General features: G+C 38.1%; 1 protein-coding gene across 2 annotated transcripts in view; it reads right to left on the bottom strand.

The window, feature by feature from the left end:
• CIT (citron rho-interacting serine/threonine kinase) overlaps window positions 1-19,768 on the bottom strand; it is a 173,754-nt gene that overhangs the window by 101,164 nt on the left and 52,822 nt on the right. For both annotated transcript variants that reach the window (XM_001363096.4, XM_007490328.3), the window contains exon 10: window positions 6,602-6,785. In XM_001363096.4, the coding sequence (XP_001363133.1) occupies window positions 6,602-6,785 (184 nt within the window). The remainder of the gene's footprint in view (window positions 1-6,601; window positions 6,786-19,768) is intronic.

Below are 19,768 nucleotides of genomic sequence, written 5' to 3'. Positions count from 1 at the left end.
TTGAGAAATAAGGGAGAGAGAAGTGGTTAAGAACTGAAGAAAATAAAGGTCTAAGGTTTCTGCCCATCCAGTTCTTTATAAAAAGCTCAAGTCTTCATAAAGTATCCAGGTCCTCCATCAACTCTTGTGTTCATTCCACTCCAGTCTCATCTTCTACCATTTCCCACCATGGTTCCTCCACTGCTGTCAAGGAAACTGGCTTAACGTTCTCCCACATGACTTACCATTTCCTACTTCTGGGTATCATCATTCTTCCCATTTCAAATATCTATATCTTTCTCCTCTAAACTAATCTGAGTTTACTGCCTCCTTCTAGACCTAGGCTGCCACTCATATACCCTAGGAAGTCTGTCAGGATGAACTCTACTCACTCCAAGGTTTAGTCCCTTAGTCTTGGGAATGTGCTAAGCATTTATAGTCCTTTTTTGGTTACCACATTCTAATCTGTATTGTAAAAATTGAAGTAAAGCAGAACTTGGTTCAAACCTTGCTTAGGATACTTCTTGTATGACCTTAATCAAGTCAGTCTTAGCCTCAGTTTCCTCATCCACATAGCATCTAGAGAATATACTTCCCAGGATTTTTGCTAATACGGGGATTTGGAAAACTGAAAGCTCTGTATGAATGTTCATTGCTATCATCCTGAATTGTCATACATGAATGTCATGTGCATTGTTGTTATCATCCTCATTATTATGGAGGTTATGCTCATGTTTTTCTGGGATTACATCTAATATTCCAGCCCTAGGCCTACACTCCTTCAGGGAAGAGACTGAGTTTTACTAATCTTGATAAGATTAGCAAAAAAAATTAACTAATCTCTCTAAGATTAGCAATAAAGAAAAGATCTCATCAGCTCCCTGAAAATTAGGAAAGGTAGAAACTAGTTTTACTATGATATCTGACTAGACTATCTGTGGGAATAGTCACTCTGCCCTGGGAAGTTCAAAAGAAAGAAAAATCAAGTCTCTTTTTAAGTCCAGCACCAGGTTGACCACTTATTGGCTAGATGATGATGGGGTGACTTCTTAAAGTTGAAGATTCTCAGTTTTCATTTTGGAATTTTAAAAATCTGTATTTCAGTCCTGTCTCCTATCTCTGCTCCTTACAACCTTTACGACACTGAGAAACTAATTTAACTCCTAGGGTTCTGCTTCATCATCTGAAAAAACAAGGGGGGTGGGGGGTGGACTGGATGATCTCTGGTATCTCTTCTAACCCTACATCCTATGGTCCTGATACTTGCATTATCAACCTCACAGGTTATAGGCAAACTGTTTAAGGCAAACTGCTTGGTAAAAGAGTGAAAGGCTATATAGAGAATGTGAGTTCCTTCTGAGTAATTAATAGACAACATATTATCAGTCCCAGGTAAAAAAAGGATTTGTTAGCACCAAATTTGAACATCAAGTTCCACCAGAACCCCAAATAAGAAGGTCTGAGGCAAGAGGAACAGGAAACATTAAGAGATCATTTTCTGCTTTCATGAAGCTCTTCCAGAATTAAAGAAATCTCTTACCTAAAAATGGTAATTCTATAAAGCATCTAAATCTTCCATTCCTCTTCCAAGGTTCCTAATATCTGAGAAATCCCAATAAGGCATTATTTTTCTAGAGTGCATAAATTAGACTAAAGCACTAACATTTCCTGAGACCTACTTTTTATGTAGAACTTCATGCAGTAAGTTGGGATCCTGTCATTAAGTTAAGTAAGTTAACTTGTCCTTCAGTGATTATCTCAAGTCCAACTTTTTCTCATTTGGGGAAGGAGTATAAGAAAATGTGGAAAGAGTGCTGAATTTGATTTCCAGGGCCTGGGGGGACTCTGTACCATTCCAGCTGTGATACTACTAGCTGCATAACTTCAGGCCAGGTCACTTTACTTTCCATCCTCTCAGTGATCTTATCACTCAATTGAAACTACTCTCTCCAGAGTGACTATCTCTTAATTGCCAAATCTAATGGTCTCTTCTCAAATCTTGTCCTTGATCTCCCTGAAGCATTCAACACTTTTGACCACCATCTCTCTTCTGGGTTTTGAGACTCCACTTTCTTTAAAGCACTATAATATGGGGGCAGCTGGGTAGCTCAGTGGATTGAGAGCCAGGCCTAGAGATGGGAGGTCCTAGGTTCCAATCTAATTTCAGACACTTCCCAGCTGTGTGATCCTGGACAAGTCACTTGACCCCCGTTGCCTAGCCCTTACCACTCTTCTGCCTTGGAGTCAATACACAGTATTGTCTCCAAGACGGAAGGTAAGGGTTTAAAAAAAAAAAAGCACTATAATATATATGATATATGAGAAATTGAATATATAATATAAATAAGTTATTACTATTGACATGTAAAAGCTTGAACAGATATAAAATGCTACTGAATAATTAAAATATGGAGACACAAACTTCCAAAGCTACCATGGGTTTGATTATCTATCATGAAGGAAATGATTCCCAAATCTATATATCCAGTCCTATTCTCTCTCCTGAGCTACAGTCCCATCATCCATGTTTATTGAAATTTTCAAAATGGATGCCCTATAAGTTCCTCAAACTCTGCATCTCCAAAAACAGAACTCATTATCTTCTCTTCAGACCACCCCCTCTCCAGATTTCCCTATGAAAGTTTTTGTCAAGATTTCTGTCAAGGGGACCACCACACTCCAGCAGTCATCCAGTTTGGCAATCTCAGCATCATCTTCAATTCACTCTTCCTGAACCCATATATGCATTAAGTTGCTAAATATATCAATTCTACCTTCAGGATACTTCTGTTATCCATCCCCTGGTGTCTACTCACAAGGCAACCCCTAATTCAGGTTCTCATAATTTCTTGCCTGTTTGTTCAACAGCCTTTTAAAGTTTTACTACTTGAGGTCTTTCTCCTCTCCAATCCATCTTCCACACAGCTATCAAAGTGATTCTCTTAAAGTCTGACCATGCTATGCCCCTACTCTATAGACTCCAGTAGTTCCTAATTAATGTCCCTATTTAGCAAGCAAAACTCTTTACAACTTGGACCTAAACTACCTTTCCAAACTTACTGATGATCAGGTCATGGTCTCTAGCCAAACCGGCTTTCTTTTAGCTGCTCCTCCACACTACATTCTCTCTTTCATCTTAATGCCTTTACAGAGCCCTAGAATGTACTCCCTCCTCATCTCAGCCTCTGAGTATCCCTAGTTTCCTTCAAGGCTTAGCTCAAGGGCTCTTTTCTAGGTTCTTCTCCATGCATCTACCCAAAAGAGAACCAGATCTGATCTTGTTTCTTTCTCCCCATCACTTGTTATTCACTCTAATTCAAACAGGGATATTTCTCCTATTCCAAATAGAGTACTACACCTAGAGTCAGGAAAACCTGGTTCAAATCCCACTGCTGACATTCACTATGTGGCCATGACCAAGCAACATCCTTCTGAAATGATTTTCCATTTTCATTATCTACACCTTCTATGGATAGAGTTCTTTACATCTTGATTCCGTGTGAGCTCCTTGGGTGCTGGGATTGTGCCTCTGCCCCTTTTTGTGTCACTCTTGGTGCTGAGCACAGTGTCTAGCACTTGATAAGAGCCAAATAAATGTCTGCTAACTGACAAACTCAGTTTCCTCTTCTGTAAAATGGGAATGTTTGCTCCTATTTCATAGGGTTATTATTATTATGAAGAACAAATGCAACCATGTACATAAAAAGCTTATATAAACATTAGCTATTGCTATTATTACTCTTTATTTGTAAAAGCCTAAGTAGAGAAAACAAAAATGATTGATAGATTCAAATATGAAGATGCAAAATCTCATCAGTTTGGAAAGAGATTTTTGAGAATATATTCCAGCATCACTATTATGATCCATGTCAAGGCAAGTGAAACAAATCATTAAAACTGTTCTATCTTAAGAAAAAAATTTCCATGAAAATGTATCATTCATTCAGCATCATCTCAAAATATCTTATTCAATTACCTGTTAATAAATCTGGGGTCAATTTACCTAGTACATCACAGAAGCATGTGTAATTTCCTCAGTAGTGTGAAGAAATGAGTAACAACAAAGGTAATCAACTCTTGTAAATAAAAAACTGTGATGTTGAAAATAAGAAGGGAAAAGAAAACTCAAAAAAGAAAATGCAGAGTTGCTGGTAACAAAAGCTATTCCCACAGGAAATCCTTTTCCAGAAAACTAAATTAACTCTTCACATTTGAATTTCTTGACAATGTTTCAAAATAATATTGACTGCTATGATTTCAATATAACTTAACTAATGAACTACACTGGAATCTCACTATAATGGCCTTCTTTAATGTTTGGAATTGAATATTTAACTTCTGCATCTGAACCTCTTTCAAATAATGACCACTTCTAAAATGGTTTACCAAAAGATGATCCTGTGACATGGATCCTATAGATCACATGACATAGAGTCTCCAATGTAATATAAGGGATTCTGCATGTAAAAAAGCTTTCTTGGGTCAAATATTTCCAACAAAATTGTATTTTTTCTTGGTAAGAGACACATACAGGAAAATATGCTGCAGTTTTAACTTCCAATTAAGAATTATAGACATTCAAAAATGAGAAACTTACCGAATAGAATTCATTCTTTTGGGGCATCTGCAAAGGCACATTATTTCATGCTCAAGAAAGCTAAGTATACTTTTAACTACCATGATATTAAACAATGTACCTTCAAATGTCATACTGAATAAAAACCATCCAAGAAAAGGGCATCATGAAATCAAAACAAGTATTTTTTAAGTGTTTAAGTCTTTCTAACACTGAGACAAGATCCATTTCTTTTTGAAGAGCACCCTTCACTTATCAATGATCCCTTCAAAGATTCTTCAAAGATAGGTTCCTAAAAAATAAGTATTTAATCATATGCTGTCTCAAGTCAATTATCACTCTGAAAATTTCACACTCTTCCAACTCACCTGAAAATTACATTGATGTGTGTCTTCCACACTGTTCTAATTACCAAAAAATATTTATTCCTCTTTAATTCTGACCTATACCACCTTATCCTAACCCAAAGACTAGATTCTAAACACAGCTCTTTCAAAGCATCAATTCTGACCTGTAATCCTCCACGCATACATACTGAGTCTTCACCACCCCACTCATCACACATCTTTTGCCATTTTGCCTTTGCTCCGTCCTCCCCTTCTGTTCTAGTACAGAGCTTCCATGTACCTCTCAGCACATTTCAATCCAGACCCACTACACTGTCAACAGCTACTTACATCCTAGATTTAAAGAAAACTGTCCAGAATCAACAGAACTAACAAAATCAGAATGTTTATTTTTCAACATAAATTTTAAACCAAGAATTCAATGACAAGAACATCTTTTTCAACTTCCATCACCATTATTGACCTTATTTTGTGTCTAATGACTAATTTTTACTTCAATCTAAAATCTTTTCAGGAATATCATCAAAATAGCACCCATAAGGAGAAACCATTTAGAAACAGTCCCCAAATTCCTTCTGATCACTATCTAGGCTCCTTACATTTTTAATACAGAGCCAAGACAGGATGAATGCTGTCAGGAGAAAACCAAATTGTGTTCACTTCTTATCTGGGGGACAACTAATTATCACAAGCTATCCTAATAGTAAAAAAGGGAGAACCCCAGGAAGTCTAAATAGTAACACTGACACTAGCAATAGAAATCCTTGCTGAGAATTGATAGTTCTAAAATCAGGATGTCCATATGTCAAAAGGAAATGAATTGTTATGTCCAGCTACCAAATCAGCTGAAGCTACTGCATTTCTGATAAATCCTCTGGTGCTGGAAGTCAGGGCTCTCCAATCCTGGGTACTGCACTAATGCATTTCTCATTAGCTCTTCCAGCAACAGATAAGGACCTACCAGGTCAAGGGGTTCATATCATGACATCTATACTTCCATTTTCTTGCCTTGTGTTTTTTGCCCCTGAAATGCAATGATGCCCAGTTTTCTGTGAATCTATGATCCCTCACCATTCACATTTTCTGTCCAGGGTTCTCCTTACAAAGGTTTCTGTCAGACCCCATAGGACTGCCAGTTGAGGAAAGCTTACTTCCTGGATCAGTGACCTAGAGAATAGTGGGGTTCATCATGTCCTTGGAGCTTGGACCAGACCACTCACATCTTAAGTTTAATGATCCTCCCCTTCAAGATCTTAAATATAATAGTAACAAGTGGCCTTAATGATGTTGAGCACTTAAGGTTCTTCAGCATACCGAAGACAGCCACCACCCCCAGCCCCCATGGAAAAGGAGATCTCAGTGCCCCTTGGTGCTTCTCCTGTCAGGGTTCTGCACTCACTGCTAGTAAAAGACCCATGATAGCTCTTCCCCTCCAAAGAGCAGTGTCAGAAAACTAACTCAGAGTAACCAAATCGCAATGTCACAATATTCATTTGGGGACCAAGCATAGACACCCTTAAATACAATTACATAAAAATATTAAATAAGCAAATCACCAAGGCAAAGAGAGACATGAGAAATCTAGCAACCCCCTTCTGCAGATGACATGCTAGTTAACAGACTCCCCCATTTAATTCACTGTCCCTCAAATGTGATTTTTTTCTATCAACAGTTCCCATGAATGATAAATTCCACTTACTCTGCTCTACCAAGGATTCCCAGTGCTCTGCTGAACGAAAACCCCACAAAAGGCAAATCTTCACCAGAGAAACCTCCGGGGTTCAACTGGCCAGGAAAAGGTAAAGCCCGCGAATTCCTCTCTGGTTCATCAAAATTAGAGGTGTCATCATCAGACTTGAGGGTAGGAAAGAAGGGGGGAGGAGCTGATGAAAAACAAAAAGGGAAAAAAATCAGACTCATGCAATCACACTGTGTCACAGCAAAGGGTCCCTGCTCCTTCCGTGCTTGCCCTGGCACTGCAGCTTCTGCCTTTAATCTCACTCACACAAGCAGCGGAGCCTCTGCTCTCCAACAGGATTACAGCAACAAGAGATTAACCCCTTCTTTGCCAACATGGCTACCACTCTGCAGACCATCTTTCATGCTAGTTAAACTGAATTATCTTCTAAACCAGGTAACAGTCTCAAGAAAGGCACAAGGCACAGGCACTTCTGAACTAACTAACCAGAGGGCCACCAATTCCAAATCTTTCCAGAATATTTCTATAAAGCCCTCCAAGTGTAAGCACCCCATTGAGCTGTCTCTTGCCTAGTACTGTCACAGGCAGAAGGGATGAGCTAAACCTATCCCTGCCGTGTCCAAATGATCAGTTTTTATTGGCCTTTTTGTCAATGACTTACAGAGCTGCAACTCCTAGCTTTTCCTAGGTGGCTGTAACAGAAAGAAAGAGAGGGGGAGCAGGATTTACTATCGGGTCCTTCAGGATTTGCAACTCTTCACGGGACAGCACTGCAGTCTGACTCAGAATTACACAGAGACATAGCCCAGAGGCCTTCCTCAATACTTGGTCATTTGCAGCTCATCTTTTCTCTTCTCCACCCCAAAGCCACTGCAGTTGAATTAACAAGATGAATGAAGTTCCGCCAGTGATGATGAGGCTACATACATGAAAAGAGTAAGCAGAATGTGCAGTGCAGTGCCTACCTCCTTATATCATGTGCCCTCTTAGGGAAGTGCTACAGTGCCTCCACTCCTGCAAATGTGCTAAGCTCCCTTGCTTCAGGAGGCCGGCCCTCTTGCATCAGTGGCCAGACTCCAGATGACGGTTCCCAGCCGCACTCCTGGAGGGCAGTGTGCGCGAGCCGTTACCATGGATCCAGCATGGAGCTCCTGTAGCTGAGGGCTGGAGAGAGCAGAGGCCCCAGGAACAGCCAGCACAGCCCCTGCACTGCAGGCTCCCTGCTCCTCACTCTGTGCATGCTCTGGGCTCAACGCTACCTGCCTGCATCCATGACAGATGCTGATGCTTCTCTGACTGACACAAGCAGAATGAGTCACTGCTTGGGGCTTGCTAGCTCCCTCTGGTTGCCAAAGCCTTCCACATCCCAGACTTTTTTAACTCCTCATTCTCTAGAATGACAAATCTGTGTTTAAGCTACCACTAAAGATGAGCAGCAGGCTGTTTCTGCTTGCAGACAAAAATCTGCCCATACAAAAAATCCAAATTACAACCCCACTCAAATTTCATTAGTGGCTCCCCAGGGAGAATGATTCCTAGAAGGTGGGCAGGAGAGGGGCAAGAGGAAAGGTTTGAAGGCAAAAGGAAACAATTTCTCCAAAGAAAGTCAAAAGAGCATTCACACATCAAGTGTTTTTAGACAATAAGGAAAAGGATGAAAAATACAAAATATACAACACCAAAAAATTATAACACCTCCAAGTTTCCTCAAGAGAAATTAAATCTTCACTTTAATGCAAAAAAATCTACTTGCTTTTAGTGAGACATGAATTAGATTTTTTTTAGATTATCAAGATAGAAAGGAACATTTTTGGATAGTCTGCTCTATTCCCTATCCTACATCAACATAATTTCCAAAGCAAAATCCAAGCCGATTTTAAATGGCTCTCCCAAACCTATTTCAAAAGTGGAAGAAAATAAAAACAAAAAGGATAAAAGAAGATATTAACTTCAGTTAAAAAATATGCAAGCAGGCAACAGGAAAAGATTTCTTAAGATGAGTCAATATCATTACCAAACACCAATGGAATGGTAGGAGCTTTAGAAAATGTTCCTGTATAGTGTTTGTTTTGTAGAATGTAGAACAAACCTATAAACATATGGATATCTGTATTAATTATGTCACTCCCAACAGGTTATATAGTCTCTTTCCAATTTAAGTTCTTATAGCATTCTGAGATAATAAGAATCCCACTCCTGAGTGAAAAGCTTTAACCTAGGATAAGATTCACCTTCAGTAAAATTATAGGGTTAGAAATGCATTATTGGGAAGGGGCAGCTAGGTGGCTCAGTGGATTAAGAGACAGCCCTAGAAATTAGAAGTCCTGGGTTCAAATTTGACTTCAGATACTTCCTTAGCTGTGTGACCCTGAGCAAGTCACTTAACCACCATTTTCTAACCCCTATTACTCTTCTGCCTTGAATCCAATACAGAGTATTGATTCTAAGATGGGAGGTAAGGGTTAAAAAAAAAAATAATGAAATTCTTTATTGGAAAAATATCTTTTCTAAAAACTCTAGAACTGAGATAGCTTAATGTAGCACAGATCATTTTAATGGCTCAGAAATAAGAACAAAAGAAAATGCCAAATAACATTCTGCAATATCTTCATGGTACTAAAAGAATTTAGCAACTTTTTTTGCCTGAGAAATGCTTAAAGAAGGACAAGGCAGACACAGTAGGTACAAGGTACAAAGACCTATGGACCACAAAGAGTCGTGAGCTGAAGAGCCATAAATAAGATCTTCATAGAAACACAGCATTTGAGAGTTAGAAAAGACCTCAGTGGCCCCCTGGTCCAAAGGATCAGATTCAATATGACATAACCAACAATCAGTCAGTCATCCAGACTCTGTTTGAAGATTTCCATGGAGGGGGGAACCTACCATCTCTCCATGAAATCTATTCTACTTTTAGACAACTTCTAATGGTGAAGAAGCTTTTCCTGATTTCAAAACTAAATCATCCTTTTTGTAACTTCTATCCACTGAATCAGGGTTTGCCTCCTGGAGCCAAACAGGATAGGTCTAATCTCTCCTTCACTTGTTGATCCTTTGAATACTTCAAGGCAGCTATCATGTTCCCCCGAGTCTTCTCTTCTTCTGGCTTAACTTGCAGTTCCTTCAACCAGTCCTCACTTTAGTCCTCAAGGACTAAAGGTATTTCATCATCCTCTGGAAATGTTTTTCTCAAAGTCATTGATTGCTTTTATTTACTTTAACTTTTAAATTATTTTGCTTTTTTCTAATTAACAAATATTATTTTCTCTCTTTTCCAATTCTACCTACCAACTAAGAGGGAGGGAGGAAAGGAGAAGAGAGGAGAAAGAAGAGCAAATTTGTAACAAAAAAAAGCAAAATCCTACACTGAACATGTCTCTTCTTCATCTTGAGCCTATCTCCTCTCTAGCAAAAGCTGGGTAGTCAAATCAAGTCAACATCCTTATCATGTGCTTTGATTTTGAAACTTCTACATCCAGATCCTTAGACCAAATTACATATTGGGAAATAGCTCTTAGTCTTATAAATTTGGGTCCACTCCTTAAATATTTTAGAAATAAAATCTTCTTTAGGGAAATTTAAGGAAAAGATTTTTCTCAGTTAGGTTTTCACTTCTGATTTCACTTGAGTTGTTTTTGGGTTGAAAGGGAAGAAACTTTAATTTTGTGTATCCTCTATACATTCCCTAGCTTATGTGAATCTTGAAATTTCTCAGACTTGTGAATGTTAAAAAAATTCCCCATTGGGGAATTCTCCATTGGAACAATTCCCTACTGGGACATTCCGCATTTGGAAAGTGAGAACTCTACTTAGATCAGAAATGGGAAGATGTCTACTCTACCCTTACTTAAGACTGCTTTAGGGGAGAAAACTCCTTGCTAAACAATGAAAGTACTTAAACCCATACTTATAATGAGGCAAAAGGTTCTTTAAGCCATGCCTATTTTTAGAATTAATACAAAAGGGTGCTAAGTACCTATTAAAAGTCAGACAACTTGTAAACTTGACAGGACAAAAAGGTGAGAAACTTACTCAGAGATTCTAACCTACTCAGGGCTGGATTACTAAAAGGATTAATCTACTCAGCTGTGAATTCAGAATGGGCTGTCCTTTGGTAGATGTAAGAATTTAGGGGAGGTAACAAAGGTAAAAATTCCCTATATAAGGAAAAGAAAAAGTCTCTTGAAGAGAGGCAGAAGAATCCCTCTCTGGAGAAGGATGGCTGGCTGAACTGGTGTCTATATTCTTGCTTGGACAGATCTTGTGGTGAGTGATTAAGGACTGACTGATCTCTCTCTTAAGACTCAGGTCTAGGCCATGTTGGCTTAAGGCCCTTCATACTTATTCCTTTCTTACTCTTTCTCTCTTTCTTTAATTCCTCATTGTATTATTAATTAAAATTCTCTATAAAACCCAGTTGACTTGGGTATATTTTAATAATTGGGAATATTTCCCTGGCGACCACCTTATATTTTGATTTAAAACAAGACACTGTAGTGAAAACATATTTTCTGTGATCACAAATTTACTCACCCACTCTTATATCTATCACAATTTATATCTTCCACTATTTTAACTCACTACAGTTTAAGGCATCCACTCTTTTAAATTCCACACTTATCAATATGCATCTTAAACCATGGTGCCCAAAATTGAAACTAATACCCCAAATACAGTTTAGGGACTATCACTTCTGTATTCCTGGAAACTATGATTATCTTAATACTACAGCTCAAGATACCCATTATCTGTTTTGGCTGTCATTTCACAACACTGACTCAGTAAGCTTGCAGTCCATTAAAAAAAAAAAACAGTTTTATTTTTGTTTTCAAAACATGCCTTCCCTCGACATAGTCTGATGAAGTTAATTTCTTTTTTCCAAATACATCATATTTAGTTTAGGGGCAGCTAGGTGGCACAGAACATAGAGCACCAGGTCTAGAATCTGGCAAAACTCCAGTCCGAATCAAGCTCTGAACACTTCCTAGCTGTGTTTTCCTGTTTGCCTCAGTTCCTTTTCTATAAAACGAGCTGGAGAAGGAAATGGCAAACTACTCCAAATCTTTGCCAAGAAAACCCCAAGTGGGTTGATAAGAATCAAACAAGACTGTGTCAAAAGTGAATTTCTCCAGTATTGCTTTTTTTGATGGAGGTCAAATACCACTGAGTAAATTCAATTATAGATGAGCCTTAGAAAAAGGAAGTTAAAGAACCAACAAACTAATGAGACAGGAAACAATGATTCCACAGGCACTGCTCCCTGGGTGGCCCTGGCATATTAAGAAACTATGAATTATATGGCAATAAATACACCAATTTAGGTGATATGGATGAATATATACAAAAATACAAACTGCCTAGACTAACAGAAGAAGAAATAGAATTCTTAAATAATCCCATATCAGAAAATGAAATCCAACAAGCCATCAAAGAACTTCCTAAGAAAAAATCCCCAGGGCCTGATGGATTCACCAGTGAATTCTATCAAACATTCAGAGAACAGTTAATCCCAATACTATGCAAACTATTTGACATAATAAGCAAAGAGGGAGTTCTATCAAACTCCTTTTATGACACAAACATGGTACTGATTCCAAAACCAGGCAGGTCAAAAACAGAGAAAGAAAACTATAGACCAATCTCCCTAATGAATATAGATGCAAAAATCTTAAATAGGATACTAGCAAAAAGACTCCAGCAAGTGATCAGAAGGGTCATCCACCAAGATCAAGTAGGATTTATACCAGGGATGCAGGGCTGGTTCAATATTAGGAAAACCATCCACATAATTGACCACATCAACAAGCAAACCAACAAGAACCACATGATTATCTCAATAGATGCAGAAAAAGCCTTTGATAAAAAACAACACTCATTCCTATTAAAAACACTAGAAAGCATAGGAATAGAAGGGCCGTTCCTAAAAATAATAAACAGTATATATCTAAAACCATCAGCTAATATCATCTGCAATGGGGATAAACTAGATGCATTCCCAATAAGATCAGGAGTGAAACAAGGATACCCATTATCACCTCTACTATTTGACATTATACTAGAAACACTAGCAGTAGTAATTGGAGAAGAAAAAGAAATTGAAGGCATCAAAATAGGCAAGGAGAAGACCAAGTTATCACTCTTTGCAGATGACATGATGGTCTACTTAAAGAATCCTAGAGATTCAACCAAAAAGCTAATTGAAATAATCAACAACTTTAGCAAAGTTGCAGGATACAAAATAAACCCACATAAGTCATCAGCTTTTCTATATATCTCCAGCACAGCTCAGCAGCAAAAACTAGAAAGAGAAATCCCATTCAAAATAACCTTAGACAAAATAAAATACTTAGGAATCTATCTCCTGAGACAAACACAGGAACTATATGAACACAACTACAAAACACTCTCCACACAACTAAAACTAGACTTGAGCAATTGGAAAAACATTAACTGCTCATGGATAGGACGAGCCAATATAATAAAAATGACCATCCAACCCAAACTTATTTATCTATTTAGTGCCATACCCATTGAACTCCCAAAATATTTTACTGATTTAGAAAAAACCATAACAAAATTCATCTGGAATAACAAAAGATCAAGGATATCCAGGGCAATAATGAAAAAAAACACATATGATAGGGGCCTTGCAGTCCCAGACCTTAAATTATATTACAAAGCAGCAGTCATCAAAACAATTTGGTACTGGCTAAGAGACAGAAAGGAAGATCAGTGGAATAGACTGGGGGAAAGCAACCTCAGCAAGACAGTATACGATTAACCCAAAGATCCCAGCTTTTGGGACAAAAATCCACTATTCGATAAAAACTGCTGGGAAAACTGGAAGACAGTGTGGGAGAGATTAGGTTTGGATCAACACCTCACACCCTACACCAAGATAAATTCAAAATGGGTGAATGACTTAAACATAAAGAAGGAAACCATAAGTAAATTGGGTAAACACAGAATAGTATACATGTCAGACCTTTGGGAGGGCAAAGACTTTAAAACCAAGCAAGACATAGAAAGAGTCACAAAATGTAAAATAAATAATTTTGACTACATCAAATTAAAAAGCTTTAGTACAAACAAAACCAATGTAACTGAAATCAGAAGGAAAACAACAAATTGGGAAAAAATCTTCATAGAAACCTCTGACAAAGGTTTAATTACTCAAATTTATAAAGAGCTAAATCATTTGTACAAAAAATCAAGCCATTCTCCAATTGATAAATGGGCAAGGGACATGGATAGGCAGTTCTCAGATAAAGAAATCAAAACTATTAAATAAGCACATGAAGAAGTGTTCTAAATCTCTTATAATCAAAGAGATGCAAATCAAAACAACTCTGAGGTATCACCTCACACCAAGCAGATTGGCTAACATGATAGCAAAGGAAAGTAATGAATGCTGGAGGGGATGTGGCAAAGTAGGGACATTAATTCTTTGCTGGTGGAGTTGCGAACTGATCCAACCATTCTGGAGGGCAATTTGGAACTATGCCCAAAGGGCGACAAAAGAATATCTGCCCTTTGATCCAGCCATAGCACTGCTGGGTCTGTACCCCAAAGAGATAATGGACAAAAAGACTTGTACAAAAATATTCATAGCTGCGCTCTTTGTGATGGCCAAAAACTGGAAAACGAGGGGATGCCCATCAATTGGGGAATGGCTGAACAAATTGTGGTATATGTTGGTGATGGAATACTATTGTGCCCAAAGGAATAATAAAGTGGAGGAATTCCATGGAGACTGGAAAGACCTCCAGGAAGTGATGCAGAGCGAGAGGAGCAGAACCAGGAGAACATTGTACACAGAAACTAATACACTGTGGTATAATCAAACGTAATGGACTTCTCCAGTAGTGGCGGTGTAATGTCCCTGAACAATCAGCAGGGATCCAGCAGAAAAAACACCATTATAAGCAGAGGATAAACTGTAGGAGTAGAAACACCGAGCAAAAACAACTGCCTGACTACAGCGGTTGAGGGGACATGACAGAGGAGAGACTCTAAAGGAAACCCTAATGCAAATATTAACAACATAGCAATGGGTTCGAATCAAGAACACATGTAATACCCAGTGGAATCACGAGTTGGCTTGGGGGGGAGGAAAAGAAAATGATCTTTGTCTTTAATGAATAATACTTGGAAATGATCAAATAAAATATTATAAAATTAAAAAAAAAAGAAACTATGATTGGTTCCTGATATGTGATGTTTGAGAGTTAGTGGGTAGATAAAAAAAGCTTATAAGTTCAGACCAGGACCAAGTCTGGGTCTTTAGCCTGGGCTTAGAGGAGCAGAGAGGACCCTTGGTGGGTTGTAACTAGAGGTCCATAATGGCAGCTGCAGATTAAAAAGATTAAATATCTCTCTACTTCTCTCCTACTTTTTCCCCCCTTGACTACTACTACTACTATTGATTTAATACAGCTACAACCAATCTCATAATTTTAAACATATTACAACTGAAAATATTACATCACATTTATCCCTAATGTATTTCATCTTATTAGATTTAGCCTAATGTTATACTTTCAAAATCTGTTTGTTTCCTGATTCCATCATTCACTGTGTTAGCAAAGAATGAGTTTGACTACTACCTCAGACACTTATTAGTGTGATGTGACTGTGGACAAATCCCATACAAGAGAGTTGGATTTCATAAACCTTTAATGTCTTCTCCAGCTTTAATTCTTTGATCCTCTTCTTTCTAACATTATGATTTCAAATTTGATGAACATTCTGTATAAAGTAAATCATTTAGGGGTCTTGGATCCCAAGCAGAAGTGCTGGGACAAAGGAGTCACAGAGTCACATGTCTGATAGCCAGATGCTTGGGTTCCATGTCAGTGTGGGCATCTTGAGCATCAACAGGTCAGAACCAGCACAACTTCCAGAGGGAGGAAACAAGTGAAGTTTAAAAAGCAAAGGAGGGAAGGAGTGGGCTTTTTCTGCTACCACCTTTGAATGAATGGTCTCTGCAGCTGCCCTCTCTTATCTTATCTAGCCATCTCTGGCAAGCTGAGGCTGGAGTCAGCTAAATGGAGAATCAGATCTATCCCTAAAGTTAAGAGGTTGATATCTAGATCTCTCTTTATATCTTTTTCTCTCTTTACTAATAAATGTTTATAAATCTGATAAGCCTCCAGATCAATTTTATTTATGACAATACATATCACCTATGTCATGGAACAATTAATTTTTTGAGTCTAAAAATTCAACCCATTCTGATTCCATCATCTTCTAATCTGTATCACTTCATCTTCCTCAAAAGAAGAGCATGGTTTGCTAAAGATTTAGGTAAACTATATCCATATCATTCCTTTCATTGATTATTTTAGTAATTCTCTCATAAAAAGAAATAAGGTTAGTCTGTCATGACCTGTTCTTGAAGTCATATAATGACCACTTCCCTATCTAGATGTTTGCAAACCATCTCCTTCATGATTCTAGAGCTTGGTTTATAGTTTAGACTGTTCTCTTCTTTATTTAAAAGTTTAGGACATTTACCTTTCTCCAACTTTGTGAAACTACCCTTATTTTTCCATGCTCTTTGCTTGATTTGAAACATAACAGATTCTGTTCTAGTTCTTTTTATTAACTCTGAAACTGTTTCAAGTGTGTTTCTAATAAACAACATATTTTTGGATTCTAGTTTCTAATCCATTTTGTTACCCTCTTCGGTTCTGTGATTAAGTTCATTCCATTCACATTCATAGTTATGATTGCTTACAGTATACTGCCTTATAGTCTATTTTCTCTTATACATTTTCTTTTTTCTCTGACTTCTCTAAGAGTCTGTTTTGCTTCTGATTAATGACTCCCTTAATGTACCCTTCCTCAACCCCCTACTTTCCCTTAATCCCCTTCCTTCCTATCCCTGTTCGGTAAGATGTATTTCTCTACTAAGCTGTTTGTATGTGTCTTTTCCCAACTTTATTCTATTCAGATGAGAGTGAGGTTCAAATGTCACCAGTTCTCCTCCCACTATTACCTCCTTTTGATATAAACACGTGCTTTGCATTTATGTGATAGTTTTGTCTATTCTCTCTCCCTTCCACCCCTGGCCATTATGTTTCTCTTCCCTGTCCTTTCCATCCTTCTTCTGAGATCATCAAAATATAATAGAATCACTCCCAGGGCCCTCTGTGTAATCAAACTGTCTTTATGATCTCTGATGATGACAGAGTTGAAGGGACACATATATCATCTCCCCGTCTAAGAATATCAACAGATTAATTTTTAGTGTCATATGACTGCCCACTTATATTTAACTTTCTATGACTCTTGACACCTGTGTTTTCTATGTCAAATTATATAATCAGCTCTGGTGTTTTCATCAGGAATGTCTGGAAGTCTTCTATTTTGTAAAAAAAAAAATTTTTTTGTAAAAAAAAAATCCATTTTCCCCTCTGTAGAATCATACTATTTTGCTGGATAGGCTATTCTTGGCTGTAAGCAGATCTTTTGCCTTTTGTAATATATTTGAAGTTCTCCACGCCTTTGAAGCAGTGGTTCCTAAATATTGAGTGATTCTGACTGTGGCTCATTTTTACTTTAATTCTTTATTTCTGGCTATTTGCAGCATTTTCTCCTTGACCTGGGAGCTCCAGACTTTTGTTTTAATATTCTCAGGAGTTTTCATTTTGAGGCAATGGGTAGATTCTTTCAACTTCTACTTTGTCATCTGCTTCTAAGATATTTGGACAATTTTCTTTTATGATTTATTCTTTAAAAAAAAAATTCTTACCTTCTGACTTAAAATAGATATTAATTATCAGTTCCAAAACAGAAGAGTGGTAAGGGCTAGGCAACTGAATTCCCCAGGGTCACATAACTAGGAAGTGTCAGATATCAAACTTGACCTCCTGCCATATAATTTCTTGAAATATGATGTCTAAGTTCTTTTTTGTTCATGGCTTTCAATTATTCTAACGATTCTTAAATTCTCTCTCTCATCTGTCTTATAGCTCAGTTGTTTTTCCTACAAAACAGTTCACATCTTTTTTTTTTAGTCTTGATTTTTTCTTATTTCTTGAAATCTCAAAGAGCTATTATAAACTTCCATTTAGCCAATACTTCTTTTAGCTTACTTTTATATCTTTCTTCTATATAGCTCTTACTTCTCCCATTTTTTCCTCTACCACTTGAAATCAATTTTTTAAATTATTTTTTAGCTCTTTTTTTAACTCTTGAATTAATAATTATTCTAGGAATTCACATTTGGCTTGTATTCAATGTGCACTTTTCTTTGAGGCTCTATTTATATAAAATTTTAAGTCATTCTCTTTTGTGTTTGTGTGGAACTTCCCTGTTGTCATCATATTTATTCTTCATGGCAGGATGTTTTTGGGTATGCTCATTCTTTTCACTTCTTGACTTAGATTTTACATTAGTACTAGAATATGCACATTTCTGGAGGTGGGGGGGGGGGCATCTAGTCTGAGCCTCCATCATCTTTCTGATTTCACAGTTCAGGATGGAGGCCTGTGAGTTTTTTAGCACTTCCACTCTGGTGTAATCTCAGGTGGAAGATCTATTCACTCTCCTCCTTGTCTACAATCTGCAAATAATTAACTCGATTTTCAGTCTGTTGGATTATTGTATTAGCCCACTGAGAGGCTCTACTGTTCAGAGACACTGAACTTTCTGCTGCTCTTTGGTCTAGGACTCTGGCCCTAGTTATTCCAATGCAGGTTTACTTGATGGACTGTAAACCTTAAAATTTGGGACTAGTCTCCCAATGATCATCAGGGGGGATTGTAAACTTTAAAATTTCTTAGACTTATAAATGTTGGAAATTTCACCATTGGGAAATTTCATACTTGAAAAATTTCCTACTGATAGTCTATTGGAATGTGAACCCCCTTGGCATGGGAGGGTCTTTCTCCTCCCTATTTAAGATTACTTTAGGACAGAAACCTTTTGCTGAACAATGGAAAGGGCTTTGACTTATGCTTAAGCATAGAACAGGAAATTCTTTGAGTCATGATTGATTTTAGAATTGATACAATAGAGATACTTGGAATGACAGAATCAGGTCTTGGAACTTCCAATCTCCACCCTGCTCAGGGTAACAGGATTTAGGAAGGGCTGCAGCAAAGGATCAAGATTTAATTATTTGAGAATATGACCTTCAACATACATGTGCAAAGCCACAGACCTCTGGGCAGTCCTGGGTTAAGCTAGAGCCACCATTGGCACAGGGAAGACATGGACAGTGATTGGTAGATGTGAGAACTGAGGGGAGGGAACTTGGATGGTTTCCTTAAAGATAGCGGGGTCTGAGGACTAGGGAGGTTGGAGAGGTTTTGCTCTGAGAGGTTGTGCTCTGAAAAGCTTGCTCTGAAGGAAGCTGGAGGTGGAGGCCCCTGAGACTGTTTCTCCATTTGGTCACGTGAGTGATAGGGACTGATCTCTTTTCTTTGCCTCAGCTATCTAAGGGCTTGGGCCTTTTGGCCCAGCCTAAACAGAGGGGGTATTTAAGCCCTATTCCTCCCTCTCCCTCTCCCTCTCTCTCTCTCTCTCATACCTTTCTTCCTCTTGTTTGTAATTAAACTCCATAAAAGGTTGACTGCTGACTTGAGTTTTCATTAAGGAATTACATAGCTGAATTCCTTGGCGACCTTAAATTAATATATATCAGTCTTTTAAAGTGATTTCCTTGTCACAGGACTAAACACTAGAAATGAATCTGAGCTCTGATCCTAGGATCAGAGTCATTCAACAACATTTATGGAACTTATTCCTTCTCAGTACAAAGCTAGGGACAATGCTTGTGACTGCTCCTGGTACTGGGTAGCAGGTAACAGAGTTGCTGATAGGTATCATTCATTCTTGCACTGAGCATTAATTCTAGGCCACACTGAATCTTTCTGCCCTTGTGCTTCCTGCACTACTGCTCTAGCTCTCTCTGGTTCTTGGGTCAGGACCTCTTGCCCCCTACTGCCTCCTGGCCAGACCCCATCCATGGGATCCAGATCTTGCCTGACTCTCTAAGCTACTGTAGTTCAGAAAAATGACTCACTATGATTTGGGAGTTGAGGGTGGGAGGGGGAAGCCATATGGAATTCAGTCTGACTTGTTTTCTTGATCATTGTAGGGAAAGTTTAGTAAGGAGCTAGGCTATAGTGCTTCTTCTCACTCCTCCACCTTGACTCT

Source organism: Monodelphis domestica, chromosome 3, assembly GCF_027887165.1.
Source record: "Monodelphis domestica isolate mMonDom1 chromosome 3, mMonDom1.pri, whole genome shotgun sequence".
NCBI lineage: Eukaryota > Metazoa > Chordata > Mammalia > Didelphimorphia > Didelphidae > Monodelphis > Monodelphis domestica.
The sequence above is the reverse complement of the archived record's forward strand: the minus strand, read 5'-3'. Positions and strand labels throughout refer to the sequence as shown.